We start from the raw sequence: 15,057 nt of genomic DNA, 5'->3' as shown, positions 1-15,057 counted from the left end.
TCCACCCCCCTCAGTGCTGGGGTAACAGGCAATGCATGGCCATGCCCAGCTTTTTACACCATTTCTGGGGATCAAACTCAGGTTTTCATGCTTGCATAGCAAGTGCTTTTACTCACTTAGCCCCCTCCCCGGCCCTGCTCTAAAGGACCTTGAGAGCAGAGCCGCAGACCGTCCGCTGTGGTCTGTCAGCTCCCTCTCTCCAGGCTGTGGCTAAAAGCTGAGAAGCAACTCAAGGGAGGGAGGATTTACATCGGTTCATGGTTCCAGGGGTTACACTCCATCATGGTGGGAGGAGCAGCTCTTGGCTGTGGCTTCTGGACCCTGCTTGTCTAGGGTGGATCAGGAAGCAGAAAGAACATAACAGGAAGTGGAGCTAGGTGTAAGCCTCAAGCCCCCCCCCCATAGTGACCCGCTTCCTATCATATGGCCTCATTTCCTAAAAGAAAACCACCAAGCTGGTGGAAAACTGATGTTCAAATGTGTAGGGAAAATCCTGTTGCCTATAGTTTTTCTCAGTATCCTTCACAAAGGAGGACTTTGGCACTCACCTCAAAGAGAATAAGAGATGGTTTGTTCTAGAGCCCTGCAGGCCCAGAAACAGAGATTTAAGTTAGCCCGAATTCCAATATGGTAACAGTTTCATGAATTATATATAGTAGAACACAGAAGACATTTTTCAAAACCACTGATGGAAACAAAGTGGGGAATCTCTGCTTCACGTCTCAGAAGCTTTTTAAATATAAAAAAAAATTTAAAGTTTTTTTTATTATTATTTTAGAGAGAGAGTATTGGTGCACCAGGGACTCAGCCACTGAAATTGAACTCCAGACGCTTCTGCCACCTAGTGGGCATGTGCAACCTTGCGCCTGCCTCACCTTTGTGCATCTGGCTAATGTGGGCTAATGTGGGATCTGGAGAATAGAACATGAGTCCTTAGGCTTTGCAGGCAAGCACCTTAACAGCTAAGTCATCTCTTCAGCCCATAATATAATTTTTTAAATTTTATTTATTTATTTAAAATAAAAGACAGGGCTGGAGAGATGGCTTAGCGGTTAAGTGCTTGCCTGTGAAGCCTAAGGACCCCGGTTCGAGGCTCGGTTCTCCAGGTCCCACGTTAGCCAGATGCACAAGGGGGCGCACGCGTCTGGAGTTCATTTGCAGAGGCTGGAAGCCCTGGCGCGCCCATTCTCTCTCTCTCCCTCTATCTGTCTTTCTCTCTGTGTCTATCGCTCTCAAATAAATAAATAAAATTAAAAAATAAAAATAAAAAAAAATAAAAGAAAAGACAGTGAAAGAGTGCATGAGTGCCCTAGGTCCTCTTGCTGCTACAAACAAACTCCAGACACACACACCACTTTGTAAGTCTGACTTTACTTGGGTACTGGGGAATCGAACCCAGGCTGGTAGTCTGAAAACAAGCTTCTCCCTAGCTCCAGGGCTCAGAGCCTATCTGGTTGGACATTCTTAGCTTTTGGGTTGGAGGAAGCTAGGAGTTCTGCTCAAACATTACAAATGGTTTACCTAATAATCACAGGATGCTAGGTCACACAAAATTGGCTAAATCAATGGTCACTTGGGATGGGGGGCTAAGATAGCCCAAGATAATTGGCCTCTGGCCAGCAACATTCCAACTCCCCTTAATGACTGATGTCCCCATCGGTCTTGAATATTTACCGACAGCAGTGAAGCTTCTCTCAGTTTAGTTCACAGCAAAAACTTCTCTCTCGGCCAAGCGAATCACACCCCATTTTCTCTTTCTTAAGCCCTCGGGATGGAGTCGTAGAGGACATCATTCAAATGCATTTCATGGGCAGGCGAGCTGCCCAGATGACAGTAGCTGGTCCTCACCAAGCGTCATTACATGCTACTTTAAATGCCCATCTCATTTTCTGCTTCATCTTCTCCTTCTCAAACCCCATCTTCTTTTTCCTTCCTGAAACATGGCATCATTTTTTTTTTCCATGTGCTCACTTCTGGGAAAAGCTCTGTCTCTGCACCAAGCACATTTTCTTCCTCCAGCTAAGAATTTAAGACTCAGACCTAATCAGCAAGTGGAGAATGAAACCACAAAACGGTTTTAAGTCACCCAAGGCAAGTGCAAGCCCAGTGGTTAGGGGGAGGATTATTAAAGATAAAAGATACTTAAGAGATGATGGCAGAAATAATCAGGGAGGACTAGAGAGAGAGCTGGGGCTGGGCCTGGAGGGCGCTAGCTTTCTGTGAAGTGTGGGTGATTGGAGAAACCTTCCAGCTTGATGGAATTTTTAGATACTTGACAAGCCCTTGGGGCCCGTTCTCCCAGGGGAAGTTCTGTTTGTCTTTGAAGACAGGGCAGTTTTCTACTTGTTCCCTTTATTTTCACAGACTTGAAGGAGTCCTACGGTGGTATGAAGGAAATTGAACTTTAAGAAAATTAATTAATTAATTCATTTATGAGAGAGAAGAGAGAGAGGAAGAGGCAGATAGAGAAAAGAGAAGGGGCACGCCAGGGCCTCCAGCCACTGCAAATGAACTCCAGACGTGTGTTCCCCCTTGTGTATCTGGCTAACATGGGTCCTGAGGAATTGAACCTGGGTCCTTTGGCTTTGTAGGCAAATTCCTTAACCGTTTAGGCATCTCTCCGCCCTCCCCCCCACTTTCTTTAAAGCTGAATTTGAAGGACTTTGCTTCCTAACACTCTGAACACACAAGCACACACACACACACACACACACACACACACACCCCTTGTCCCTGGCAATTTGAACTCCACTCAAGCCTGTTGAATTAGCTGGCCATGGCCCCTCTCTCATGGAGAGCTTATTGAAACCCAAGCTTGGCATTTTTCCATAAAGATCTGATTCAGTAAATTCTGTAATGGGGTAGAGGATCCCACTTGTACAAAACCCCCGTGTTTGGATGTCAAGTGTCTCTCCAAAATGCTTATGTGTTGAAGGTTTGGGCTCTAGCTGCTGGCGCTACTGAAAGGTACTTGGAATAGCGAAGTACCTCATCGATGGGTTAACCTATTGATAAATCCAGAGCTGAATAGCTCTGGAGAGGTGTGATTGAAGGGTATACCTCCTTCCTGGCTTCCTACTTTCTCTGCTCACTAGCTGCTATGAGGTGGAGGGCCTCCTTCACCACACTCTTCCCAGTGCCATGATGTTCTGCACCATCACAGGCTCAGATCAGTGGGTCTAGCCAGCCATGGATGAAATCCTTTGAAACCAGAGCCCAAATATGTCTATATTCCTCCCTCCCTTCCTTCTTTCTTTCCTTCCTTTCCTTTTTGCTTTCTCTCTCTCTCTTTCTTTCTTTCTTTCTTCTTTCAAGTTGGTTATGTCAGGCATTTTGTCAACAGCAATGAAAACCTGAATAGCCATCCCAAATGATGCCCTTCCATGAGCCCTTCCGATGTAAGAGACTTGCACCTACCTCTTGGACACAAATATGAAATGTACACTGTGCACGTGCAAGGGCCATGGAAGGAGAGAGAGGAGGGTGGAGATGTCAAGGGAATGAATGACATGGGGTCGAGCTTCTGAGGAGTGAAGTCTGCAAGAGACCCCCCTCCTTCTTAACATACATCAAAACTACTTTCAATCTGGCTAGCTCCATTTTCTTGTTGGTATCCTATGTTAGTAACTCACTAATTAAGGCCTCTTCACGGAGATACATGATTTCTCATAAGCTAGCTGCCATCCAAAATTGCTTCCAGGAAAGGCAAGCTGCCTCCCTTCTGCACAAAGGTGCAGGGAAGCTGGGTGTGATGGCACATGCCTGTAACGTCAGCACTGGAGACTATGAGGCAGGAGTTTCAGCCTGAGCTACATCGTGGGGTCCAAGCCAGCCTGAGCTGCAGAGAAAGCTTGTGTCTCAAGAAATGTGGAGACACATCCAAGCCTGGCTGTATCCATATTTAGCTATAGAAGTGGATCCAGCAAGGACTGGTTACTGGTTTTATTTATTTATTTATTTATTATGAGAAAGAGGCAGAATGAAAGAGTGAAAGTGAAAGAGAGAGAGAAAATAATGGACATGCCAGGCCCTGTAAATGAACTCCAGATGCATGCACCACCTTGTGCATTGGGCTTTACGTAGGTACTGGGGAATCAAACCTGGAATTGAACTCCAGGCTGGTATGCTTTGCAAGCAAGTGCCTTTCACCACTGAACCATCTCCCCAGCCCACCATCTGGAAGCTTATACCTGACTCTGACTGTCAAATCAATCTGCTATAGATGCTTTCCCATTTCTTACTGTCCCCAGTGGTCTTGTCTGTACGGGGTGTTCCCAAGTTCTTGGCATCTTATTCAGAGAATTGAAAAACACACACACATAGCAAAGCAGTAGGGAGCTTTATTTAAAGAGACAGTTCAGGCTGGAGAGCTCACTCAATGGCTAAAGGCACTTGTTTGCAAAGCCTAATGGCTCGGGTTCAGTTTCCCAATACCCATGTGCAACCAGATGCACAAAGTGGCACATATGCCTAGAGCAAGAGGCCCTGGCACACCCACCCTCACTCTCTCTTTCTGTCTGCCTCTTTCTCGGTCTCACTCTCAAATAAATAAATAAAAGTATTAAAAAATAAAATAAAGAGCTGTTGGAGAGATGGCTAAATGGTTAAGGTGCTTGTCTGCAAAGTCTGCTAACATGGGTTTGATTCCCCAGTACCCACAAAAAGCCATATACACATGGCTGGAGGCACTCTCTCTGTCTCTTCTCTCTCTTTTCTTGTAAGCAAATAAATTATATATATATATATATATATATATATATATATATATATATATATATATATATATAGTTTATCGTGTGTGTGTGTGTTTTCAAGGTAGGGTCTCACTCTGGCTCAGGCTGACCTGGAATTCACTATGTAGTCTCAGGGTGGCCTTGAACTCTCAGCGATCCTCCTACCTCTGCCTCCCGAGTGCTGGGATTAAAGGCGCGCGCCACCACACCTGGTATGTGTGTGTGTTTTCATGGTAGGGTCTCACTCTAGCCCAGGCTGACCTGGAATTCACTATGTAGCCTCAGGGTGGCCTTGAACCCACAGTGATCCTCCTACTTCTGCCTCCTGAGTGCTGGGATTAAAGACATGCACCACCATGCCCTGCAATATTGTTTTTCAATCAGTCAACAGGGCTGGAGAGATGGTTAGTGGTTAAGGTGCTTGTCTGCAAAGCCTAAGAACTCATTTTCAAATCTGCAGGTGCCAGATAGCCAGACCCACAGTGACACAAGCGCACAACATCACTCACGTGCACAAGGGGGCGCACCCGTCTAGAGTTTGTCTGCAGCAGCTGAAGGCCCCGGCGTGGCCATTGTCTCTCCCTTTCTCAAAATAAATTTTTAAAAAGTCAGTGAATAACTACGTGAAGAGATTATACAGGATACACTGTAAGGGAGCAGCAGGCTCAAAGCAAGGTTGTTCCAGAGCCCCAACGTTACTTCTCAGAGCTTCCTTCTGAGAGCCCAGTAGGGGTCAGAGCTGGTGGTTGGAGGTGGGGTCCGGTGGTTTCCTGTTCTGACCGGGTTGCGTTTGCTTACCGAGCTCATCCTTTCCCACGATGTATCTGATTCTAATCATATGCATCCCCAATAATGCATAGTCATGGGATGGTATATAGGAGATTTCCTCTAAAGGATCCTTTTTAAAATTATTTATTTATCTACACATATATGTATGTGTGGTGTGCATGAGTGTTTGTATGTGTGTGTGGGTGCATGTGTATGTGCACATGCGTGTGAGGGGAAGCATGTCTTACTCTATCATTTTTCCACCTTTTTTGTTTTGTTTTGTTTTGTTTTTTGACACACCGTCTCCCACTGAACGAAGAGCTCACTGATTTGGCTAGACTAGCTAGCCAAGGACCCTCAGAGGTCCTTCTGTCTCTGCCTCTCCAGGGCTGTATTACAGGCATGCACCACCACACCCAGCATTTTACATGGGAGGATGGGGATCTAAACTGAGATCCTCATGTTTTCGCAGCAAGTGTTTTGCCTTCTGAGCCATCCCCCAGACCCATTCAGGAGACACAGTAAAACCAGATCTGGGCTGGAGAGATGGCTTAGCGGTTAAGGTGCATGCCTGAGAAGCGTAAGGACCCACGTTTGATTCTTCAGGTCCCACGTAAGCCAGATGCACATGGTGGTGCATGTGTCTGGAGTTCGTTTGCAATGGCTAGAGGCCCTGGCCTACCCATTCTCTTTCTCTGTCTCTCTCTCCCTCTGTCTGTAATAAATAAATAAAAAATAAATCTTAAAAATGAAACAGACAAACAAAAACCACAGATCAGGCTGGATTGGCACCCTGCCTCTAGTACCAGGATGTGTTTGAATGGAAACTAACCAACAACACACAGGAGATGGACAGAGAATCACTAGGGAGGAGTTAGCATTGCTTTGTTCAGAGAGGGATGTAGGTGTGTAGCTTGATGCAGGTGGGATCACGGGGTGCAAATCTTTCCTTGTCGGATGCCCTGCCTCAACACCTTTGCTCGGCCTTTGCTGCCTGTCCCTTAGTGCTGTCAACTCGACTTAACCAGCCTCGACATATAGGATGCTGGTGGAGGAAGAAGTGCCACTGTTACCCTGTTATTTCTCTCTCTTCTCTCTCCTCCCCTCCCTCCCTCCATGCACCCCCTGCCCTCTGCTCACCCCACTCCCACTCCAGTGCATTCCCAGAAGCAGAACCGACAGACCTGCGTGAGGAAGAGCCTCATATGCGCCTTCGCCATGGCCTTCATCATCAGTGTCATGCTGATCGCAGCCAATCAGATCCTGCGGAGTGGCATGGAGTAGCAGCCTCCGCCAGCCACGCTGCGTCACCAGCTCACCACGCATGTGCACGCCCCGCGGCCGGACTCTGTTCCTCCACACAGGAGACCTGGACCTATGGATGCACGGAGACGATGGAACCGTTTGGTCAAGAACCCAAGTTTGCAGGGCAACCGGGCTTGCAGATCAACTTAACTCTCCTTGGCAGGGACACAAAAGGGCTGTCTTCCACGCTTTAATGGTTTTCTTCCCCAATGCAATAAATAGCCAGGGGTTCTCAGTTATTGCTTCAACCGCCAGTAGTAACTCTGAAGAAAAAAGCAAACAAACAAACCTGCATTTTTTTTTTTCATCTTGGAATTCCAGAGGCCACCCAGGTATAAGGGTGGCACTGGAGAGAAAAGAGAGACTTGAGCAATAGTCACCCTCATCCATGCCTCCAATTCTTTTGACCCAGGAGGGGAGGGGGTCCACAGAAGACTCTCTGCTGAGGTCAACCCTTAGATTCAAGAGGTTGGCCTCGGGGATGTTTCAGAAAAGGAGTCCCTCCATCTCACCCTGGCTTCCTTCCTTCACCCAATGGAGACCCTCCCCCAAGGCACGAGGGGAAAGCCATTATAAGCGGGGTGCAGCCCCTTGAAGTCAACCTCTGCACCTGCGTCGCTTCCGTTCTTAATTGCCTTTTCTGTAGGACTCCTGTTGGTAGAGTTGGGGTGCTCTCGGTTGGTTCCTGTGGCAGTTGGCTTTCTGTTTCTAAAGCCCCATCCTGCACCAGCATTTTGGAATCTGCAGAGAGAGCCTGGCTCCAAGCTTTCTTGCCTATGCCACCATTAGAGGAAAAAGAGAGAGAGAGAGAAAGAACCATCATTGTAGGCATCTCTATAACCCAGGCACATAGTCCTATAGACTTGAAGCCTTCCTTCCCTAATTGCTTACTCTGGACATGAACTTGTCTTCCATCCCACACTCAAAGGAGCAGGGAGTTGAGGTAATTGGGTTCAGGGGAGGGACTGAGCCTAGTGGTGAGGAGACATTGTCATCCAACATGACAAAGGATGTCTGGAGTAAGCTTCCCTCCAGGTCACCATAGTAAAACAACATCTGCAAGTTAAGATTCATGTGCACCTAACCCTCCCCTTCATCTTGGAGTTCACGTGGTCAGTCTTCCCCAGTTCAAAGAGAATTTGAATCTGAAGCAGAAAGATGGAAAGATCAAACTGCTATGTTTTGTTTAATATCTTCGTGGCATTCAGATTCTGCCAGTGACTCATAAAAAAACACAACTAATGATCTTAGCCAATGTAACAGATAATTCACCCCTGCCTGCAGAACACTTCTGCTGGGGAAGAGAAATGAATGCAATGATCTGTTTTCAGTACCAACATTTTCATTTCTTGAGTTTCCCTATTTATTTTTCTTATTAGCCACCTTTGTTAATTCAAGCTTGCACTGTCACAATTAGCCAATTACCTCTAGCTGTGTGCTAACTCCCTTTGTATGTGTCTGAGCCCTGCTCTGGAATCATCTTGCTCCCATTTCTTCATTCTAAAGTTCCATGCATCTCGCCCTCCCTCTGCCCCCTTTCCTCCCACAGCTCCGAGGCACCCGGATCTGTCCTTCCTCAGCACAGCTAAGTGGGGTTCTGCTTTTTGGTATGCTGTGTGTTCCTGAGCCCTTCCTCTAGCCTACACCCTCTCCACTTTCTCCTTACTGCCTTCTTACACGTGGAGCACACGAGCTCTCCACGTAGGGTCTTCCTCCAAGTCACCTCTGCAAGCACTCCCTGCAATAGCGTCGGGCAGCTGTGGAAACGTTCCCACTGTAGGAGAGTGTGAATATTTATGGAAGAGCACAAGTCCAACAAGGTTTGAGCCATAGTATACAGAAGAAGAAAAAAGCAGTCAGAGCTCCCAAGAGCCCAAGGGGTGGAGTGTCACTCCATCCAAGTGCCTGGATCCTGGACCATCCAGGCAGCAGCCTGCCTTTCCCCGCCTCCTTCCCTGCCCTGCCACCTTGACCTCTGTGTATCTTGTCCTTGGTGTTTCTTTCCTGGGCTGAGTCATGATAGTCCCCTTAGGATCAGAATCCCAAGTAGGACAGACACGGATGCTGAATATGGATATATCAGGTGACTTTCCTCTGAGTTTCTTGTCAGGGTGACTGTCTTCTCCCAGCTGTTATTGTGTGTGAGAGGACTCGGCACAGCTTGAGGAGACATACTTCCCCATCTCTTGCTGATCCTTGAACTCCAAACCATATTCTACCATGGGGGACAGGGAGCCAGACCTTGGTAGACTGGCCAGAAGCTGAGGGATGAGCCTTCAGGGACCTCTCCCCTGAGAGAACGGGTGCAGCTGAGAGCCGGAGCTCAGGGAAGAACATAAAGACGTCTTCAGAGGCCACTTTTCTGCAAGACTTTCAGCCTCCCACTGAAGAAGGCTGACCCCCGGCAGATCCAAGGATTAGATTCCTTCAGCACTGAGATGAATCTCCATGCAGGGGAGGCTTTAAAAAAAATCCTTTGCTTTAAAAATAATAATAATAATAAAAAGATCCCTTCCTCTCTCCCAGTGACTTGGAAGGCAACCAAGAGAAAGCTATCTCATGGATGTGTCCAGAGAGAGTGAGCAGAAAGGAAGCCACACAATCCCCCTTAATGGCCCAGAAGTTAACCTCCTACCACGTCATCCCATATGTGGCATCCAGGGACTTGCAGGCGGCCTGAGTGAGAGGCCTCCCTTCGGACTTTGCAGGCTGAGGGTTTGTCCCAGTGATTTACATCCTAGCTATTTGCTTGGATAATGTGTCTCAGCTATGGCTAGGGTGTTGGATGTTCTCTGTCAGGCAGTCCTCATCCTAGTCCCCCTCACCTATCAGTTTAGGGCTCCCCCAGGAGAGGGCCTCGTCAATCCCAGGGAGGGCCACGTGGCTGCACCTGGAGGTAACCTGGCTGGGAGAGGAAGGGACTCGCCTTCACCACTTGGTGACGCGAGATGGGCCATGGTGAACAGCTGTGGAATGGCTGAATGACTGACAAGCCGGCTTGGCTCGTTCAAGCTGCAAGAGCCAACTCCCCATCCCTGCCCCTATAGGTGATGCTCAGGACAGCTCTGTGCTTGAGAAACAGAAGCCGATTCTGGTCCTGATTCCCCCACCCCACAAAAAACCCCACCTCCTACTGCCCCAGATGTAAACCAAGCCCCCAACCAGGACCCCACGCTAGAACTATTAGTGCTGGCTTCCAGAATGTGTGCGGGTCCCACGTGACCCATCTGTCAGGTTTTTTTTTTTTTTTTTTTTAAGGTAGGGGGATGTTACCATGGGTACCATTGCATTCCACCCTGAGATTTTTGCCAAGTCACACAGAAATAGAGAACATTTTCTTAAAAGAACACTCCAGGTTCTGCTTGCTGGCAACCTGCCACCCAGATTCCATACCCTACTGGGAGAGCAAGTTAACCTCCCTAGATTCTGCCTGGTTTCTCAAGCTTTTCCTCTTGTGTTTGAACTTGTCCTTCCATTGACTCAGGAGTAAAGGAGCTACCCATAAGCCCTAGGGGTGTAGCCTCCCCACCTATCCCCTCTAGCTAACCTCCCAGAAAAAGAACCCCTACATCTAGACAAAAAGGCAATATACAGTATTTGGAAGGGGTGGGGGAGGCACATATTTTAGGCCAGCAATCATTAAAAAGCATGTATTTGCCCATTGGGATACTCTACTGCAAGCCAGAAACGTGAGCTGAAGTGAACTGTAGTATTTTATGCAATCTTAGATAAGTCCGCTGCTTCCAGAAGTTTATGGTTCACATTTGCAGCAACCAAGGTATGTTCTAGGTATCTTCTTTCTCCGTACCAGCTCCCATCTCAAATTTCAAACGACGAATGGTCTACTATTTTGTGGTTACCCAAAAGAACAAAATGACAAAAAGAAAGGCAGCTTATTTTGACAAGAATCTTCCTCCCAGCCTCCCATCCGCTGGATCATAAAGTATCCAAGAACTGGGAGAGAAAGTTAGCTTTTTTCCCCCCAAGTTCCTCCTATTGGATGGAAATCCAGACACGGGTCATAAATCAAAGAGGATTTTGCACAATTGCTTTTAAGCTGGAAGCCAGCCGTCTCTCTGGGACTCCATGAAGGCACAGCCAGAAGATGAAGGAATGACCATTGGGGACATTTTTCTGGGTGGAGCTGGCCTAGCCACATGTGGCTGCATGTCACGTGGGACACTTTCCCCTGGACTCTTGATGGCTACCTTTGTGAAAACTGCAAATTCCTGCTACTCTGGAGACCTCAAAGTGTACCGGGTCATTTTACTGCAAGGTGTCCCCCAAGGCTCACAGTCATTATCACCATGCTGGTCCCTGGGATGCAGAAAGAGAGAGAGAGGTGAACCCTTGTGCTAGTGGGGCCCTGATTTTTCTATAATACAGATGAACTGAGATGAGATGTTTAGACGTTGACATATACCGGTTCCGTAGCCAGGAGGACAACAGACCTGCGCTTCTTGTAGAACTTGTGTCCCAAACAACCTCCAATCTGAACATTTTTATTGGCCTCTTCGGTGGAACCTCATAGGGCTGAGAGTCCCTAAACTCACAGGCCCTGCTAAAAGCCATCCTCCCTCATCACTGACTCCTTGACACCCCCCCCCCCCCCCGAAGGGGGAAAGCTATCTGAAATACAAGAGAATCACTACACAGAAGCTAGTAGTTTTTTCAACTTGAACTATTGATAGTGATGACCGCATACAGCATAGAGAAGGATTTGGGCTGTGTCAAACAGCCCCTGTCTCCAGGATAATGTAAGTGTCATAACTGTTCAGGATCACTTCTTCTTTATTTTGACTAAGTCACTCAGGGGACTGTCCTCAGCGACGTGGCCTTGCCACACACAGTTGGCGTGGAGGGATGAGGTCAGGCATACATACCAGCCAGCCAGCTAAGCACTTCTCTTCGCCTCCAGCACGGTCATTTCAAAAGCAGTGATTTCTACTTAACATGGGTCTTGACTTGCATTATTACCACAGACTCGGGCGTTTCCTGATGTGGGAGCGCACCCCTGTGATCTCAGCACTTGGGAAGCCGAGGCAGGAGGATTGACAGTTCAAGTTCTGCCTGGACGCTAGAGAAAAATTTAAGGCTACATAATAAGTTCCAGGCAAGCCTGGGCTACATGGTGAGTTTAAGGCTATCCTGAGCTAACATAGTGGGTCTCAAAAAAAGAATCAGTTTTTTTTTTTTTCTTTCCAGTTGCATGAAAACAAAGCCCTGTACCTGGAAGTGACTTGCCAAGTCACTACTGGGTAGTTCCTCAGTTACAGACATCTGATGTGATGGGCATAGTCTCACCCAGTTCTTTTCCTCAAGTGCGGTGACTTGTCTGTCAGGCAGTGCTCCCTGCACTGACGGGAGTTATCTAAGGCAGGCACGATGGTGCGGTGCCACTCTTGTTACCCAGCACTCGGGAGGTGGAAGCCGGAGGATGAGGAGTTCAAGGTCATCAGCTACATAGCAAGTTGGAGATCAGCCTAGGCTACGTGAGATGCTATTTTAAAATAAAAGCAAAACAAAAGTTATTGCCCAAGTGGCAAAGGGGCAGGGGCTGGATTTTCCCAGAAAGGTAGGGCAGGCTACGTAGGAAGGAAGATTTCAGGGAATGCAACGTTCAACTGGGGAGGGTGATGCTTGAGAGAAATGACGTTTTTAACAGGTTGGCAGAGGCTACCCTCAGAACACGTTCCCTGTGTACCTGTCCTACTTCAGGGGCACCCAGGGGATGGGATGCCCGTCAAGCTGGTCTCCGAAACATGCGCCGTGAATTTCAAGAGGAACCTGGCAGCTTGTCTTTCTTGGGCAGATTCTGACACTTGCTGAGCCCACAGCACCTTGCCCAGGGCTCTGAGACCTGCTGACCAGTGACCAAGAAACAAGAGGAGAGAAACTACAGGGTAGTAGTCCATGCTTTTACCCGGGAAGAGGGACCCTTCCTGCCAGGAGCCAGGCTCATAGAGCGTGCTTCATGATGACATGTGGCTTGATGCAGACTTCAGCCGTGGACAGGGCCTCCGTGTCCTGCAGGACTGGACAGCCCGCTGGCTGATGCTCGTCTCGAGAGCTGTGTGAAAGCCTCCTTCCGGCATCCATCGTCTGTAAACAGATCGACACCCTCTGGTTCCCGTCAAGCATGTCACATGTCACACAGGCAAGAGGTTTTGTTTGTTCCGGGAGGACTTGCTGAATCAGGGGACATTAAAGACAAGTCTTCGTGTCCTTGTCTTAGCGTGAAAAATCAAGTGGATTAGGTCCCCTTCTCGATACGGGTCACGTGAATCTCGATTCATGAGTAGGTGGGGTCAGACAAAGTCAGATTCCAAGAAAAGATGCAGTTTCCACACCAGAGAAGACCTGACAGAAAGCTCTTGAATAAAGAACACAATTTCCAGTCATTTGTGCTTCCCCAACCCCCATCATTTTGTCCCGGCCACCAGATCCCGTAATTAGCCAGAAAGGATAAAGTCACTGTCTGTGGTGATTGTCGAGAATTGGGTGCAGAAGCCGGGGTTGGGGAAAGTGAATCAACTACAACTGTCCTGTCCATGGCTAGAGACTGGTTCTGAGGACAGATGTCTGCTGGAGCTGGGAACCCCACCCCTCTCCTCATGGCAAGGGACCGAGGGCACGGAGGGAGCTGCGGCTGAGGCCCTTCTGCCCCGTGCCACACCAAATCCCACGTCGGAGCCCAGCGTGGCGGTGCACGTGTAATCCCAGCACTTGGGAGGTAGAGGTAGGGAATTACTGCAAATTTGAAGTTGGTCTACTTAAGCCAGTTCCAGGCCAGTAAGGGCTGTAAGTGGGATACCCTGTCTCAAAACCAAAAGCAAGGAAACCGAGAGCCCCCCACGTTTGTGCTCTAAATCCCCTTCACCTGAATTAGCCCGAGGTCTTCATTGTCTTTATAACCAGTCTTGCCGTCCTTTTCTGGAAAGACTGAAAAGACCTTCTTGGCTGTCTTCAAGGAAAGCTAAGGAATAAATAGTCTTTCTTAGAGGAATGTAAAGTTTTTTTGGCGGGGGGAGCCCCTAGAGTGGCTTCTTAGCTGGGTTGATTTTTTTCTTCCCCAAATTCTGAATTCAGACAGAAGCTACTTTTCCAAGGAGTGACCAGAGGTAATGCTTCTAGAGGGAATTCAGACTCAGGAAGCCTGGTCCCTGGCCGTGGGTGGCCTGTCGTCTGTGGATAGGAATGGGACTTAACAGCGACCCCGAGGTCATTAGACATAAGCACATAAGTGAATGACTGGAATTCAGGCACCCAATGTGCTGGGTGTGATTAAAGCACAGAGAAGGACTGTTAGGAGCAGGAGGACATGGTGGCTCTCCTTTCTAGAATGTTCCATTCAGATGGAAAACACAGATTCCAACTTTCCCATGTACCTCATTCACATTCTGGACCCCCCACCCTCATTTAGTGTTAACAGGTGATTTCTGCTATTATGTGGTGAGAGAGTCAGCAAGTTAGTGAAATAAAAATCTTTATATATAAAATTATAAAATGTAAATATTAATATAAATTAACTTGGCATGCAACTGACTGATCAAATGAAGCATATATTATTATGTTATCTTAATGTATAAAGGAGAACGGACTGCCATATTTACTAGATGTTTTCTCTAACTAAACTTGTCTGTAAATATATAATCTTATAAAAAAAAAGGTCAAATTTACCATTATTTATGCAATAGAAAAAAATAAAAGTTCTTTTTTTTTCCCCTTTTGATGAGAAATTCAGTTCATTTATGTATGGTCTGACTCACAAACGGACTGTGACATTCGTTAGGAAATAAATGATGTCGCCATTCACTTCTTCCTTCTTTCCCTGGTTGCAAAAGACAAAAATCTGGCTGCACACTTGTAACTGCAGTGCTGATTGGGCAAAGGCCAGAGGCTCACTGGGGCTCTCTGGTCAGCTAGTCTAGCTGAAAAATGGGGAGCTCTAGGTTCAGTGAAAGATGGTCTCAAGGAAATAAGATAGAATAAGAGAACAGGGCTCCATTTGATGCTGTCCTGTTGCTTCTGAGCCCGTGCACTGAGGCACACGCATCTGCAAACGTGTGCACATACCATGCACACGCACCCCATACACATCAGAAGAGGAGGAAGAGGAAAAGAACAAAGGGAAGGAATTCAACGCTCGAGCATGACATAAATTGTCACCACAGTTCACACCTCAGAAGTTACCAGCTTGCTCTCAGAAATTGCAGTTCACCTTCCTTCACATGCTGTGACATCATTGGGG

At 47.5% G+C, this 15,057-nt stretch overlaps 1 protein-coding gene across 1 annotated transcript in view; it reads left to right on the top strand.

Annotated features, from left to right (window-relative positions):
* The window catches only part of Caln1 (calneuron 1), a 471,181-nt gene extending 456,645 nt beyond the window's left edge, over window positions 1-14,536 (top strand). Inside the window, exon 6 of the mRNA XM_045142964.1 lies at window positions 6,658-14,536. Coding sequence (XP_044998899.1) covers window positions 6,658-6,785 — 128 coding nt within the window. The 3' untranslated portion in view covers window positions 6,786-14,536. The remainder of the gene's footprint in view (window positions 1-6,657) is intronic.
* The last annotated feature ends 521 nt before the right edge of the window (window positions 14,537-15,057 follow it).

This window comes from Jaculus jaculus, chromosome 2 (genome assembly GCF_020740685.1).
Source record: "Jaculus jaculus isolate mJacJac1 chromosome 2, mJacJac1.mat.Y.cur, whole genome shotgun sequence".
Lineage (NCBI taxonomy): Eukaryota > Metazoa > Chordata > Mammalia > Rodentia > Dipodidae > Jaculus > Jaculus jaculus.
The sequence above is the reverse complement of the archived record's forward strand: the minus strand, read 5'-3'. Positions and strand labels throughout refer to the sequence as shown.